Source organism: Schistocerca gregaria, chromosome X (assembly GCF_023897955.1).
Source record: "Schistocerca gregaria isolate iqSchGreg1 chromosome X, iqSchGreg1.2, whole genome shotgun sequence".
Classification (NCBI taxonomy): Eukaryota; Metazoa; Arthropoda; class Insecta; order Orthoptera; family Acrididae; genus Schistocerca; species Schistocerca gregaria.
Genome location: NC_064931.1, coordinates 233,538,106 through 233,555,140, shown reverse-complemented (window position 1 = coordinate 233,555,140; position 17,035 = coordinate 233,538,106). Strand labels below are relative to the sequence as shown.

The window sequence follows — 17,035 nt, the reverse complement described above, 5'->3', positions numbered from 1 at the left end:
CCTTCAGAATTTCTTTCAAAGAGAGTGTCCCAGTCAAAATTGTCAAAAGTTTTCCCTAAATCTAAAATACTGTAAGTTTGCCTTTCTTGGCCTTCACTTCTTTGCTTGGTAGGGGCTTTTCATGTGAGCTCTTGATATGTATACACTTGCTTCTCTGTTCTCCAAAGCAGCTTTCATTTTTCTGTAGGCAGCATTTTAACCAATAAATTATGGTCAGAACCCACATTTGCTTCTAAAAAGGTTTTGCAGTTTAAGATATGGTCTCTAAATCTCTCTCTTGGTTTCTAAATCTCTCTCTTACAATTATACAGGACATTTCAAAATGAATGTACGGTTTCTAGGTCTCCGTATCATTCATTACATTCAACTTACAATTGTAAATAATAAATATGAAAGAGCAGCTGAAATAGTTTTTCTTACAAGTGTTCAATGTGACCACCATTCGTCTGACATCAAGTCAGTATGGGAGTTCTTTCCAAAGCTTGATTAGTGGGTCTGGTATAATTGTTGCAATGATGCTGTTTCTAAAGACAGATGGCTCAGTGGGTAGCAGAGACACATACACAATATCTGTTATGAATCCCCAAACGTAAAAGTTCCATTGAGTCAGCGTATTTGTGAATGTGGAGGTCACACAAAATAAGCTCTGGCATTTGGCCCCTTGCGGCAAATCCAGTGTTATGGTACAATGTCATTTAACCAATTGCGCACTGAGTTATGCCAATGAGGAGGCGCACCATCCTGCTGCCAAATAAAGTTCTGTAGTTCAGATTCATCCAGTTGAGGAAAAGAACCATAATTTAGAGCATCAAGATAAGAAGCACCAGTTATAGTTGCTTCACCAAAAAAGAAAGGCTCCTCATAAACTTTCCATCGGGATATGACACAGAAAAATTCAGCTTAGTCTCTTTCCAACTATGTTGTCTCATGGGGATTTGTTGACTCCTTGATGTGCACATTACTTGTGTTCACATTTCCACTTACGTGAAATGTCGATTCATCATGAAAGGTGACACGATCCAGAAAATCTTCATCGCCATGCAGCAATGTTTCAGTTGCAAAGCTGGCACATAAACCATACTCTGTAGGCTTTGGAGCTTCTAACAACTGCAAACGATAAGGACATAGTTATAGGCACCTCCTTAAGTCTCCACACAGATGTCACTGGAACTGCTTATTCATGACTCTGGCTCTGTCACCGGCTGATACTGATCTTCAGCCGGATATGGCTGCTTGTCCTGTTCCAGAGGTTGCCCCTCAGTCTGCAAGATCCAGGTAATTTCAGAGGGTGGGCTTACTGGTAGTTGTGAACTCCAATGTCAGGCGCGTAATGGGGCCCCTTAGGGATATAGCTGCAAGGGATGGGAAGAAAACCAATGTGCACTCTGTGTGCATACCGTGGGGAGTCACTCCAGATGTGGAAAGGGTCCTTTCAGTTGCCATGAAGGGTACAGGGCGCACCCATCTGCAGGTGGTCGCTCATGTCGGCACCAATGATGTGTGATGATGTGTGTCACTATGGATTGGAGGAAATCCTCTCTGGCTTCCAGCGGCTGTCTGATTTGGTGAAGATTGCCAGTCTCGCTAGTGGGATGAAAGCAGAGCTCACAATCTGCAGCATTGTCAACAGGACTGACTGTGGACCTTTGGTACAGAGCTGAGTGGAGGGTCCGAATCAGAGGCTGAGATGGTTCTGCGACCGTGTGGGCTGCAGATTCCTTGACTTGTGCCATAGGGTGGTGGGGTTTCAGGTTCCACTGGATAGGTCAGGAGTCCACTACACACACCAGGTGGCTTCATGGGTTGCAGGGGTTGTGTGGTGTGGACTAGGCGGTTTTTTTAGGTTAGATGGCCTCGGACAAGCACAGAAAGGGCAACAGCCTCAAAGGGTGTGGGCCAAAGTCAGGACATGCGGGGACCAAGCAGCAATCGGTATTGAAATTGTAAACTGTCAAAGCTGCGTTGGTAAAGTATCGGAACTTCAAGCACTGATAGAAAGCACCGAAGCCCAAATTGTTGTAGGTACAGAAAGCTGGCTGAAGTCAGAGATAAATTCTGCCAAAATTTTTGCAAAGGCACTGATTGTGTTTAGAAACGACAGATTGCATGCAACCGGTGGTGGCGTGTTGGTCGCTGTTAGTAGTACTTTATCCTGTAGTGAAATCGAAGTTGATAGTTCCTGTGAATTATTACTGGTGGAGGTTATACTCAACAACCGAGCTTGGTTAATAATTGTCTCCTTTTACCGACCTCCCGACTCAGCAACATTAGTGGCAGAACAACTGAGAGAAAATCTGGAATACATTTCACATAAATTTCCTCGGCATGTTATAGTCTTAGGTGGAGATTTCAATTTACCAGATATAGACTGGGACACTCAGATGTTTAGGATGGGTGGTAGGGACAGAGCATTGAGTGACATTATACTGAGTGCACTATCCGAAAATTACCTCGAGCAATTAAACAGATAATCGACTCGAGGAGATAATATCTTGGACCTACTGATAACAAACAGACCCAAACTTTTCAATTCTGTAAGCGCAGAACAGGGAATCAGTTATCATAAGGCCATTGCAGCATCCCTGAATATGGAAGTAAATAGGAACATAAAAAAAGGGAGAAAGGTTTATCTGTTTAGCAAGAGTAATAGGAGACAGATTTCAGATTACCTAACAGATTAAAACGAAAATTTCTGTTCTGACACTGACAATGTTGAGTGTTTATGGAAAAAGTTCAGCGTAATAGTAAAATGCGTTTTAGACAGGTATGTGCCGAGTAAAACTGTGAGGGACGGGAAAAACCGTTCAACAACAAAGTTAGGAAACTACTGCGAAAGCAAATAGAGCTTCACTGCAAATTTAAACACAGCCAAAACCTCTCAGTCAAACAAAAGCTAAACAATGTCAAAGTTAGCATAAGAAGTTCTATGTGTGACATGTTCAGTGAATTCCAAAGTAAAATTCTATGTACCGACTTGACAGGAAATCCTAGGAAGTTCTGGTCTTATATTATATCAGTAAGTGGATCGAAACAGCATATCCAGACACTCTGGGATGATAATGGCATTGAAACAGAGGATGACACGCATAAAGCTGAAATACTAAACACCTTTTTCCAAAGCTGTTTCACAGAGGAAGACCGCACTGCAGTTCCTTCTCTAAATCCTCGCACAAACGAAAAAATGGCTGACATCGAAATAAGTGTCCAAGGAATAGAAAAACTACTGAAATCACTCAACAGAGGAAAGTCCACTGGACCTGACGGGATACCAATTCAATTCTACACATAGTACGCGAAAGAACTTGCCTCCCTTCTAACAGCCGTGTACCGCAAGTCTCTAGAGGAACGGTAGGTTCCAAATGATTGGAAAAGAGCACAGGTAGTTCCAGTTTTCAAGAATGGTCGTCGAGCAGATGCGCAAAACTATAGGCCTATATATCTGACATCGATCTGTTGTAGAATTTTAGAACATGTTTTTTGCTCACATATCATGTCATTTCTGGAAACCCAGAATCTACTCTGTAGGAATCATCATGGATTCTGGAAACAGCGATCGTATGAGACCCAACCTGCTTTATTTATTCATGAGACCCAGAAAATATTATATACAGGCTCCCAGGTAGATGCCATTTTCCTTGACTTCCAGAAGGCATTCGATACAGTTCCGCTCTGTCGCCTGATAAACAAAGTAAGAGCCTATGGAATATCAGACCAGCTGTGTGGCTGGATTGAAGAGTTTTTAGCAAACAGAACACAGCATGCTATTCTCAATGGAGATACGTCTACAGATGTTAAAGTATCTTCTGGGGTGCCACAGGGGAGGGTTATGGTACCATTCCTTTTCACAATATATATAAATGACCTAGTAGATAAGTGTCGGAAGTTCCATGCAGCTTTTCACGGATGATGCTGTAGTATACAGAGAAGTTGCAGCATTAGAAAATTGCAGCAAAATGCAGGAAGATCTGCAGCCGATTGGCATTTGCTGCAGGGAGTGGCAACTGACCCTTAACATAGACAAATGTAATGTACTGCGAATACACAGAAAGAAAGAACCTTTTTAGTATGATTATATGGTAGCAGTTACTTTTGTAAAATATCTGGGAGTATATGTACAGAACGATTTGAAGTGGAATGATCATATAAAATTAATTGTTGGTAAGGCAGGTGCCAGGTTGAGATTCATTGGGAGAGTCCTTAGAAAATGTAGTCCATCAACAAAGGAGGTGGCTTACAAAACACTCGTTCAACCTATTCTTGAGTATTGCTCATCAGTGTAGGATCCGTACCAGGTTGGGTTGACAGAGGAGATAGAGGAGATCCAAAGAAGATTGGCGCGTTTCGTCACAGGGTTATTCGGTAAGCGTGATAGCATTATGGAGATGTTTAGCAAACTGAAGTGGCAGACTGCAAGAGAGGTGCTCTGCATCGCAGTGTAGCTTGCTGGCCAGGTTTCAAGAGGGTGCGTTTCTGGATGAGGTATTGAATATATTGCTTCACGCTACTTATACCTCCCGAGGAGATCACAAATGTAAAATTAGAGAGATTCGAGCGCGCACGTAGGCTTTCTGGCAGTTGTTCTTCCCGAGAACCATACATGTCTCGAACATAAAAAGGAGGTAATGACAGTGGCATGTAAAGTGCCCTCCGCCACACTCCGTTGGGTGGCTTGTGGAGTATAAATGTAGATGTAGGTGTAGACTAGCCTTCTGAACTGATTTCTTGGGGCTACACGTGAAAGGCTCTCACTTGTTCAACATGTTGTTCAGTCACTCTTGGCTCATACAGGTACACAAGCAAAACTGTTTGATTTGCTCTTTCATTTGATGTATTATTTATAATTGTAAGATGAATGTAATAAATGCTACAAAGCCTTAAAACCCATATATTCAGTTTGAAACACCCTGTACAATCTATCTGAAACCTTTCAGTATCTCTAGTTGTGGTCTGTTACACAACAAGTACTAGCAGTGATTGAGGGCATGGCAGATGTAATAATGAAGGATGTGTTGTAAGAAGAGTTTATAGGTCCAAAGTTCAAAAAACTGTGTGTCAGGTAGGGAGAGGATGGTGTTGGGGAGTATCTAGATGATGCAACAGCCATTGAAGCTACCCAGATTATATTGCACAGTATGCTTCACAGCTGGCTGCTTTAGTTGTCTTTGCCCACAGTTTGTATTAGCCATTCTTTCTGAAGTATAGTTTGTTCATTGTCATTCTCATGTAGAATGATATGAAGTTGTTGCAGGGAATATATATGAGGGTGTGCTGAAAAGTAATGCCTCCAAATTTTTTATTCTGCTCACAATATTGTTAGAAGTATTGCACGATATGCCTATTACTCAGTCGACTTTCCCAATTCACTGACACAAATTGCAACTCTGTGCTACTAGAGGGCTTCGCATAGTAGCGTGTAATGTGGAGATGTGTAACGTAAGTATGAGGGGCAGTCAAAAAGTTTCTAGCCTGAGATAGTTACCATGATGTCTCGCACAAACACCACCACCTACTTTTATGGTGAACCTTTTGGTTATGCAAGGCAAATTTTGCAGCTCCATCTTCATTAGTTCTGCAGCTAGGATGCATTGTGTACCATAGTGTAAGCAAAATGGTGAAAATCGGTGAAGGGAATGACACCCAAGGAAATTGTAGAGGACATGTAGAATACACTAAAGGACAGTGCTCCATCTTATGCAACAGTGAGAAACTGGATGCCTGATTTCAAATGTGGAAGAAGTAGTGTGGAAGATGCACCAAGGAGCGGAAGGCCTGTCACCATTGCCACTGATGAAACAGTGACTGCAATTCACAATACAATTTTGCAGGATGGTCGAACAGTGTTGCAGCACATTGAAACCATATTTGCAATCTCCCATGGGTGTGATCATGACATGTTGTGGTTATCTTGAGAACACAGAAAGTTTCATCTCGGTGGGTCCTGAAAGACTTGAATGCAGATCACAGATCAGAGATGAAAGCATGTGCAGTGTTTTGAAGAAATGATCCTCCAATTTGAAGTGGATGAAGACAGCTTTCTTGCAAGGTATGTGACAATGGATGAAACGTTGGTTCACCACTTTCATCCTGAGGCAAAACAACAGTCAAAATGATGAAACATTCTTCATTCCCTATCCCAAAATTATTTTGGGTACAAAAATCAGCTGGTAAGGTAATGGCATTGGTCTTCTGGGATGGAGAAGGGGCAATTATAGTGGATTACTTGCAAAAGGGCATAACTATCAGTGCATCACACTATTGCACCCTCCTGTGCCATTTGAGAGAAGATATAAAGAAAAAAAGATGAGGAAAATTGGTGTGCAGAGTTCTTTTGCATCAGGACATCACACTGGCGCCCAGAGTCCTCGCAACACTGGAAACTCTGCATGTCTGCGGGTCTGAATTGTTATGTCATCCACAATATCCTCCAGATTTTGGTCCATCAGACTTTTTCTTTTCCCAAACCTAAAAAAAAGACCTCAAAGAATGACAATTTGATCGTGTGATGCATTGCTTGGTTGAGCATGCGTGCAAGTGTATTAGTGTACATGGATATTATACTGAAAAATAAATTGGTATTATGAAATTTGTGTCATTCTTTATTTCTTAAGCAAGAAACTTTTTGACCCCCCCCCCCCCTCCCCCCCAATATCTTGGTTTGTGAGGAAGAAGAAGAACATTCTGTAATTGAGTTTCCCACCACAGAAAACTGAAAGCATGGATTCAAAGAGTTCATCCACACATAAAGCATCCTCTCCTGCAGCATGATAATGCCAGACCACACGCAAGCATTGCAAAATATGCAACAATCCAATGCCTTAGGTTCATCCTCCATACAGTCCCGACTTGGCTCCATCTGATTTTAACATGTTTCCAAAACTTAAACAAAACCTTTGAGGACTTCACTTTGATTATGATGAATTGGTACTAGGAGGGGTGAGGTTGTGGCCCTGTCAGCAGAGTCAAAATTTTATAGTGACAATATCAACAAATTCATTTCTCATTGGGAAAAATATTTTCATTGCCAAAATGACTGAAGAATAAAGATGTAGGATGCTAATAAAGTTTGATTTATTTTAAAAACTTTAATAAGAGTTTTCGCTCAAAAAATTCTGATGCCTTACTTTTCAGCAGGCCCTCATGTGATGTGGCTGCTTTCATACATGGACTTGCCTTTAATGAGTAGCTAGTGCTGATGACTGAGCTGGTGTATATGTATGTGACAAGTTTTGACCTTGTATCTTCCACAGGATATGATCCAAAGAATAGAGAGTTGGGAACAGGAGGAGCATAGCATCAGACATGGATATTGAATAGTATAGTTGAGTGCTGAGTTAGTTAGTTAGTTGGTTGCATGTTCCATAGATCAGTCGCATGGTACGGGAGCCATTAAGATGCGGAATGTGTCAAGTGCACAAGAAATGCACATATGATACAGTATTTTTTAATGGCACAACATGCATATACTATAGTAATTGATTTATTTATTCCTATTCAAGAATTCATCTATGGTATAGAAGGAGTTGTCAAGAAGATATGATTTCAATTTATTTTTTAAGCCATTACTGCTGTCTGTCAGACATTTTATTTCATCTGGTAATTTGTCAAAAAATTTTATAGCTTCATACTTTACCCCTTGTGGTGCCAAAGAAAGGTTGTGTAAAGGATAGTGTAAGTTTTTCTTTTTTCTGGTATTACAACCATGAAAACTGGTCCACATTTTCGGGAACAAATTTCATTAGTGAGTAAATGTACTGTGAGGCTGTTGTAAGAATTCCCAATCTTTTAAAAAGATGCCTACAAGACATGTGACTATGAACCCCACATATTATTCTAACCACTTTCTTTAGAGCAGTGAATACTTTTTGTCTAAGTGTTGAGTTATCCAAAGTATTATTCCGTGTGACATCAGAGAGTGAAAGTATGCAAAGTATGTTAGCTTACTAATTTTTATTTCCTCAAAATTGGCAATTATTCTGATTGCAAAAGTTGCTGAACCTAGTCACTTTAGAAGATCCAAAATATGAATTTTCCATTTAAGATTCTCTTCTATATGTACACCCAAAAACTTAGTATGCTCTACCCTGTCTACTGACTTCTGTTGATGTGTTATATTTATTGAAGGAACTGTACTTTTTGCAGCAGAAAATTGGATGTACTGTGTTTTTTCTAAGTTTAGAGCAAGCCCATTTGCAGAAAACGAATTGATGACTTTTCCTAAGACCTTATTTGTATCAGTTTCAATTGGAGTTTCTTTTACTGGATTAATAATGATGCTTGTATCATTAGCAAACAGTGTCAGTTCAGCTTCTTGTTTCAGATAAGAAGGGATGTCGTTCACATATATCAAGAACAGAAGGGTCCCATGATTGTACCCTGTAAACACCTAATGTAATTTCACCCCAGTTAGATGAAGTGGCAAACTTATTTAAATCACTTGACCCTTACAAAGAAACTTTTTGTTTCCTGTTCTGTAGGTATGACTTAACTATTCATATGCTATTCCATTTATACCATAGAATTGTAATTTCTGTAACATAATGTCATGGTTCACACAATCAAATGCTTTGGACAAGTCACAGAAAATTCCTATCAGTGACATTTTACTATTTTACAGACTCTGTTAAGTGGACAGTGAAATTGTATATTGCTGTCTCAGTGGAACAGCATTTTTGAAATTCAGACTGTGATTTACTAAGTATCCCATTGCTGTTGAGATGGCTAACCACTCTTGAGTACATTATTTTCTCAAAGATTTTTGAAAATGTTGTAAGCAAGGATACTGGCCGATAATTATTGACATCTGTGGTGTCCCCCTCTTTGTAGAGAGGCCTGACAATGGCATATTTTAACCTGTCTGGGAAAATAACTTGAGTTAGTGATGCATTACATACGTGACTCAGAACATCACCTGTTTTTAATCCACATTGTTTTAATATCTTACTAGAGATGTCATCTATTCCAACAGAATATTGATTTTTCAAAGATTTAATAATTTTACTTATTTCACTAGAGGTTGTTAGGTGACAGTTATTGTGACTAAAATTTTTCAAAACTGACTCTTCCATGTACTGCCTGGCTTTTTCGTTTGAACTATTCTCACCAATTTTTTCTCCTACACTTAAGGCATGGTTGTTAAGTACATTAGCTACTTACGTACTGTTGGTTAGGATGGTCTCATTCTCTTTAATAGTAATACTACTAACCCCAGTGGTTACTTTTCCTGTCTCCCTTCTAACAACATTCCATATTGGTTTGATTTTATTGCCCGAGTTGTTAATTTCTTCTCTAACATATATATTACTTGATTTCCTTTTAACTTTTCTCAGTGTGTTACAATAATTTTTGTAGTGTAAAAACACTTCTAGATCTTTACTAGTTCTTGCTGCCTCATACAGTTTTCTTTTTCATTGTGAAGACACTTTAATACCTGTAGTAATCCAAGGTTTCATTGAAAGGTGTGTGGTGTTACATTTAGTAATTTTCTTTGGGAAACAATGTTCAAAAAGAGATATAAATTTATCAAGAAATATGATCCATTTATCATTAGCATTTAGCTCATTATATACATCTCCCCAATTAGCATTTCTTAAACTTTCTGTGAAATGCTCTATAGATACCGGGTTGAGCAATCTCACACTTTTATGTAATGGTTTCTGAACCGTACACCCTGTTAGGTTGTGTAAGTTAATCAGTTGTGCATCATAGTCTGACCACTGATTCTAAGTTATATGTTGTTAGTAATACATCTAGTTTACTTTTCCTATCAGAATTACTTAGAAAGTTTACATTGAAATTACCACTGATTAATAACTTCTACTTTTTGTCTGACAAACAGCATAATAGGGAGTCAAACTTTTTTTATGAATTGCTCTCAGTCTCCTAATGGGGAGCTGTACACTGTTGCTAATATCAGTACTACATTATCTAGCTGAAGTTCACACGCACAAACCTCAAAGTGCTGATCAACACAAAATTTGCTTACATCTGCAGTTTTGTATTTGTACCCTTGTTTTATGAAAATGGTAACTCCTTTATCCATCCTAGATCTACAAGTGTAAAGTGCTAAATTATACCCATTTATACTGACACTATCCATTCTCACAGTTACATGGTGTTCAGACAGACAGAGTATGTCAGTCTCATTTTTATTTTTGAGATCATCTAAACACACTAATAGCTCATCTACTTTATTTGTTATTCCCCTCATATTTTGATGAAGTAAGTTGATACTGTCCTTAGCTTTGCCCCTATTTACTACTGTACATGAAGTTTCTTTTATTCTATTTGTCTTGATTGTTGTCTGTCTGGACTTTGGCTTTAACCGCAAAAACCTGTCTGGCTGGACCCATAAACCACTGGGATCACCCCTTGTGTGACTCTGGCCTCCCTTACAGTTTCTGTTAATAGAGAAGCTAACTTATTTTTCCCCTACCTATTCAGGTGCAGGCCATGTGTAGTGTATCCACACTTACCAATAGCATTAACTGGAACAAAACTTACGTGAGATTTTGCTGGTGTCTGGAGCATCCTGTTCACCTCAGTGTTAACATGCCTTACAACAATGTTTACCCCAGGCTGATTATGGCACTGAAAGACCTCCACAAACCCCACATTTGTGTACCCAGTTTGTGCTCCTATTTTATCCAGGTCACTCTTAATACTGTATTTTGGATTCATAGCCAGGCTGTTTTCTGCCCCCCAACTATAATTACCTGATCTTCCTTATCAAAGTCCCTGCATAGCAGACCTAAGTTTTCTGTCACCTATCTAAGGCTAGCACTTGGTTTCACAAAACTTGTGACCTGGTACCCTGCACCTAATTTCTCCTTAAGCTGCTAGCCCACACCCCTCCTATGACTGCTGCCTAGAAGCAAAATTATTCTTTTTCTATTCTGGTTTGGCCCTGATCTGTCTTTTTTTTTTCTTCTTTAAGCTAATGTTCTGCTTCAACCTACTTTCAACTACATCTGGATGAGGCCCTTCCTCCACTTCAGATAGCAAGCCAAACTGATTTACTACTTGAACTTTGGAGTTTTTTCAAGTGTTTCCCTTTTTTGCTCTTTGCTTGCTACATTTTCCCAGTTCCCAGTCTCCTTTTCCTCCCTTAACCAACATAATTCCAAGTTCACGTTATCTAACTCAGCCTTAAGGGCACAATTTTTTGCCTCCTGTTCAGCTATTTTTCTGTCCGTTCTACGTAACCTACACTGCCATAGAAGAGCCTCATTTCCTCCCCACTACATTCGCCCGAATGAAACCATAAGTTACAGTCTACACAGAATACCCCCCTCTTTCAAATTTCTATGACAACTACCACATTTGTCACACATGGTTAATTTGACTTTGAAGTGATAACTCTAGTCAAAAACAAAAATCTACATTCACACGAAATTTACACCAAAAAAATGTAAACAAAACTAGCAACTACCAGCCTTTACGAAATAATTCATTTTCTATTTAAATATGGCCAGGAAAGCAAAACCTTCAGTAGATAGCCTAGAGAAGAAGTAAATACACTAGTCCAAAATGTAATATTAACTAAATTAGCTCTTATTTCAATATTAATCAGTTAACTTAGCGAGAGCTTCGTATATGCGCAACTTTGGAAGAGGTGGTAAAGACAATAGGGTGTACGCTGATCAGATGTATCTGGACACCTCTATGTCATACAGAATTGACCACCACATGTCAAAAGATATAGACACACCAGTATAAAAAGAGATAGGGAGTATTGTATTGCCAATAGAGAAGCAGTAATAGCAGAATTGTTTGGTCAGAAGAGTTCAGTGACTTCAAGCACAGACTAGTCATTGTATGCCACCTGAGTAACAAATCTACCAGAAAAATTTCAGCCATTCTGAGGGTGCCCAAGTCGACTGTTGGTGAGGTGATTATGAAGTGGAAATGCAAAGAAACACATACAGCTAATCAAGACCAAGCAGACCTTATCTACTGGTGGACAGGAACCATTAAGCATTGCAGAGGGCTGTTGTAAAAAATTGCATGAAATCATGGAGGGAATCACTCGTGAGCCCCAAAATGCAACCAGTAGTCCAGCTAGCACAGTGACTGTGTGTAGGGAGTTAAAAAGAAAGGGTTACAATGATCGAGGAGCTCCTCATAAGTCGCTCATTTCTGTAGTAAACACTAAGCCACACTTGAGGTGGTGTAAAGAACAATGCCTCTGGTTAGAAGATATGGGGAACAAGTCATTTGGAGTGATGAGTAACGCTGTACTCTGTAGTATTCTGATGGAATTGTTTGGGTTTGGCAAATACCTATAGAATGTTACCTGCCATCATGTGTCAGGCCAACAGTGAAGTATAGAGGAGTTGGTGTTATGGTATGGGGGACATTTTTCATGGTTAGATGTGGTCCACTTATTGCACCTCAGAAAATCCCAAATTCGCAAGGATATGAAGACACTGACACAATGTGTATTGTGTACAGTAGAGGAACAGTTCAGAGATGATGATTGTTTGTATCAGTCGGGAAACAGCATCTGTGAGAGAATGGTTTGTGTACAGTAATGTTCCTGAAATGGACTGGCTTGTCTAGAGCCCCATCCTGAACCCAATAGAACACCTTTGGGATGAAATGTGAATGGGACTAGGGCCTCCCATCAGGTAGATTGGTCACCTGGTGCAAGTATGTTTAGTTGACAGCATGTTGGAGACTTGCATGTTGATGAGAATGAAATTATGTCGAAGACAACACAACACCCAGTCAATGAGTTGAGAAAACTTTGACCCAGCCAAGAATCGAACTCGGACCCCTTGCATGGCATTCTGCCATTCAGACCACTCAGCTATGGAGGCAGACACCTTTTGGATAAGTTAGAATATCAACTTACTTTGCTACAGATACGAGAATCCAATTTCACTACTTTCTCTGCTTGAGAAAGAATGGGCTGTCATTTCTCCACAGACATTTAGACACCTCAGAGAGAGAGTGTGTGAGCGAGTGTGCAGGGGGACTGAGGCAGGCAGGCAGGCAGATGCGCACCCGACCATGCAAAACACCTTTGATCGAGATGACACCTATATGTGCAAACACATTCTCGTCTGTGCTCGAAAAACAACACTCGCCATCAGTGGCTATGAATCTGAAACATGTTGGACATTCACTGAAATCTAAATTTTGACCAAAGGTGGCATATTATTTAATTATTACTAACCTCAAACAAAATACAGCCCTCTTAATATCTACCACCAGTGACAAAGATCTTAAAAATTAAGCACTTAAGTTTTTCAGTGACAGCAAAACTAATATTGACAAGAACTTAATTTAAAGTGCAAATATAAAGATATATGATATAGAAGTCTTAGCAGAGCTGATATCAAGTTATCCAGATGATTTATCACTAGCTCTGCAATGAGATTCTTGCATGCTCCAAAATCATCCCATCACCTTATCCACTCTCTTATGTGATGCAACTGCTGTTTACGTTTTCTGACAGCCATCAAAAGTATTAAAAGTGCAACTGCAGTCCGATTTTATTCCATTGCAATCTCTTCCTTCACTCGCAGAACTATGACTGAAAAATCCCCACGGAAAGTGATCTCTCGGCTCCAGCAGAGTTTCTCACCCTCTTGTGTATAAATGCTTCCAACAAAAGCCCTTGCAAGACTCTCAGACACATGCAGAAAGTACTCACAAGTAACTGTCAGTGAAAATTCACCCTAGTATAAACAATTCTGTGGGTGTTATTTGAGAGTAAAAATCTCTTATGTGTATCTCAGTCCGTAAGTCAGAAACCTGAAGTGAGAGCAGTGAGGGAGGTGGTTGTTGTATATTGAACTTGTTGATTGATAATATCTAAAGACATATTTTATGTTAAATATTAGTTCAAAATAAAAATGTTGACTAGAACTTTGCTTTTACTTTTACAGCCTTAACCAAGATTTCTCTTCAGACACACAAAGTCTTCCAGTAGGAGGAGGAGCTGTAACTGCCTGTTTTACACATAGTGAAAATAAGATTATTGTTGGTTGTTATGATGGATCTATAAATGTAAGTACCATGTTGCAGAGAATACTTCTTTGTTCTGTTTGCTGCAAATAAACTATCCGACTACTTTGTAGTATGAAGAACTCCTCAGATAAGCTACCACCTGTCACTGAAGAGCCTCATTTGTTCATTTCATAACCTCACATTGTATTAAAGTGTTCCTGATTTTCTTAATTCCTCAGCCTTCCATTATCTGCTTTTATTGTCTTTGTCAGGGGCCAGTAATTCCAACAGGGCATCTGAATTCTCCATTTTGTTCCCTGGGGTCTTACAAGGGTGAAAGCATCGTGACATCATGCACATGACCTGGAATTTATAAAAAATTGGTGCAGCTCTCACAACTAAATAATAAAGATACATTTGCAGAATCACCATACATTTCAGAAAGTTAACAATTCACTTCAGAAAGTTAACAAATTCGCAGTCTCTGGTGTGATCTCTGTGCATCAAGTGCCTCCTCCAGGCACTATTGGGTTTATACCTATTGTCGCTATTGTAACTGTTATTTTTCATTCTAATACTGATTACATTTTGTATTTTAAATGATTGATTATCTATACAGATATGGCCCAGTATTATTGTGTGTTCAAACTTAGCTTCATAAGAATTTTATTAGCTGCCACAATGTTTTTCTGATTTCTATATTTGATATTTTGTAGGTACTCAATGTGGTGTCCTGATTCTGTATTAATTTCAATGAGGCTTGTAAGGAATGCTGTAAATGTATTTCTCTAGAGGCCATAACTATTCATAACAGGGTACTACATTTGGTGCATCTCAGATCGGCCGAGGATTCAACCAACATTACTTATGTTGCTCCATAGAATGGAAGGAGCACCATATACTAAATTACCTCCATTACATCATGATGATGTCAGCTGGCTAAGCACAGGGTTAAGACAGAGAACCAAAATGTGTGTTCATTTCCTAGTGCTGTGAAATGTGAAAACAAAATTTCAAATGGCAGTTATCAGAAGAAGAGCAATTGTAACAAAGGGACAAGAACACAACCAGTAGATCAACATTTATGAAATCTTCCACTGAAGATACCTTGCAAAGAATATAGGCGAAACATGTATGCCAGAGAAAATGCTTTTCATTCAGTTGTGATTCAATGGTCCCAAAGTAACAATTATCAACATACTGTAGTATTATATGCTACAGGACTATGAAAGCTGAAGAGTAAATAAAGTTTTGTTTTTCATGGTTGGTGATAATACTTATAGTGAAGGCACCAGTACACTTTTTCTAAGCAAGAGTCTGACTACCTCCCTTTTTTAGAGTGTGCTGTTGGAATTTGTTAAAGATCACTGTAACACTTTCTCATTAACTGAACAAGTTTATCACAAATTGTACATCTCTTTCTTTAAACTTTTGTAAGTCCTTCAGTCAGTCTAACCTAGAACAACTGTCAGACAAGCATTTTTTGGGAGTAACTCACATGAGTGTCATGTAAGATACTTCCTGCGTTGAGAAGCTGCGCTGGGAATCCTGTGAATGAACTGCAGGCTGTTGATGGTCTATCGTGTGGTATTTATCTTTTACATTTCTCCGAACATTTATAAAGATGTTTTAAACTATGACATAACCTCTACCTGAAAACTGCTCATATAGCAGTACAGATAACTTCATATGTCATCAACATGACTGTGCATTTGATCCTGTGTAGCTGGAGGTGCCAGTTGTCAAAAGAAAGGCTTACCTTTTCCTCTAAATACTTCAAATGATTGTTCCACTTTATATTTACTCAGAATGGTGATGCTGCAATATTAGAATAATGTGTAGACACACATGATTCACCATATGCTGCTCTCTTCAAACCAACCATTGCAGGAGGGATTTGTCCAATGATGTACATTACTTTGTAATTGCTTATGTTTATTGAGAGCTTCTAGGTGCTGTGCAAACTGCTGATTTCTGAAAATAGTTGTGGATATCACAACAGTTCTCACGAGAGATGACATCTTTATTACCCTCCACACTGCCCTCCAATACTAAATTGGTGATCCCTTGATGCCTCAAACATGTCCTACCAACCGATCCCTTCCTCTAGTCAAGTTGTGCCACAAACTTCTCTTCTCCCCAGTCCTATTCAATACCTCCTCATTAGTTATATGATCTACCCATCTAATCTTCAGCATTCTTCTGTAGCACCACATTTCAAAAGCTTTTATTCTCTTCTTGCCCAAACTAGTTATCATCCATGTTTCACTTCCATACATCCCTACGCTCCATACAAATACTTTCAGAAACGACTTCCTGACACTTAAATCTATACTCAATGTTAACAAATTTATCTTCTTCAGAAACGCTTTCCTTGCCATTGCCAGTCTACATTTTACATCCTCTCTACTTAGACCATCATCAGTTATTTTACTCCCTAAATAGCAAAACTTCTTTACTACTTTAAGTGTCTCATTTCCTAATCTAATTCCCTCAGCATCACCTGACTTAATTCGACTACATTCCATTATCCTCGTTTTGCTTTTGTTGATGTTCATCTTATATGCTCCTTTCAAGACACTGTCCATTCCGTTCAACTGCTCTTCCAAGTCCTTTGCTGTCTCTGACAGAATTACAATGTCATCGGCAAACATCAAAGTTTTTATTTCTTCTCTATGGATTTTAATACCTACTCAGAATTTTTCTTTTGTTTCCTTCACTGCTTGGTCAATATACAGATTCAATAACATCAGGCATAGGCTACAACCGTGTCTCACTCCCTTCCCAACCACTGCTTCCCTTTCCTGCCCCTCGACTCTTATAACTGCCATCTGGTTCCTGTACAAATTGTAAATAGCCTTTTCCTCCCTGTATTTTACCCCTGACACCTTCAGAATTTGAAAGAGAGTATTCCAGTCAACATTGTCAAAAGCTTTCTCTAAGTCTACAAATGCTAGAAACGTAGGTTTGCCTTTCCTTAATCTAGCTTCTAAGAGACGTCATAGGGTCGGCATTGCCTCACGTATTCCAATATTTCTACAGAATCCAAACTGATCTTCCCGGAGGTCGGCTTCTACCTGTT

General features: G+C 39.2%; 1 protein-coding gene across 2 annotated transcripts in view; it reads left to right on the top strand.

Moving 5' to 3' along the window:
- The window catches only part of LOC126297728 (apoptotic protease-activating factor 1), a 257,592-nt gene that overhangs the window by 129,297 nt on the left and 111,260 nt on the right, over positions 1 to 17,035 (top strand). For both annotated transcript variants that reach the window (XM_049988868.1, XM_049988869.1), the window contains one exon: positions 13,893 to 14,013. In XM_049988868.1, coding sequence (XP_049844825.1) covers positions 13,893 to 14,013 — 121 coding nt within the window. The remainder of the gene's footprint in view (positions 1 to 13,892; positions 14,014 to 17,035) is intronic.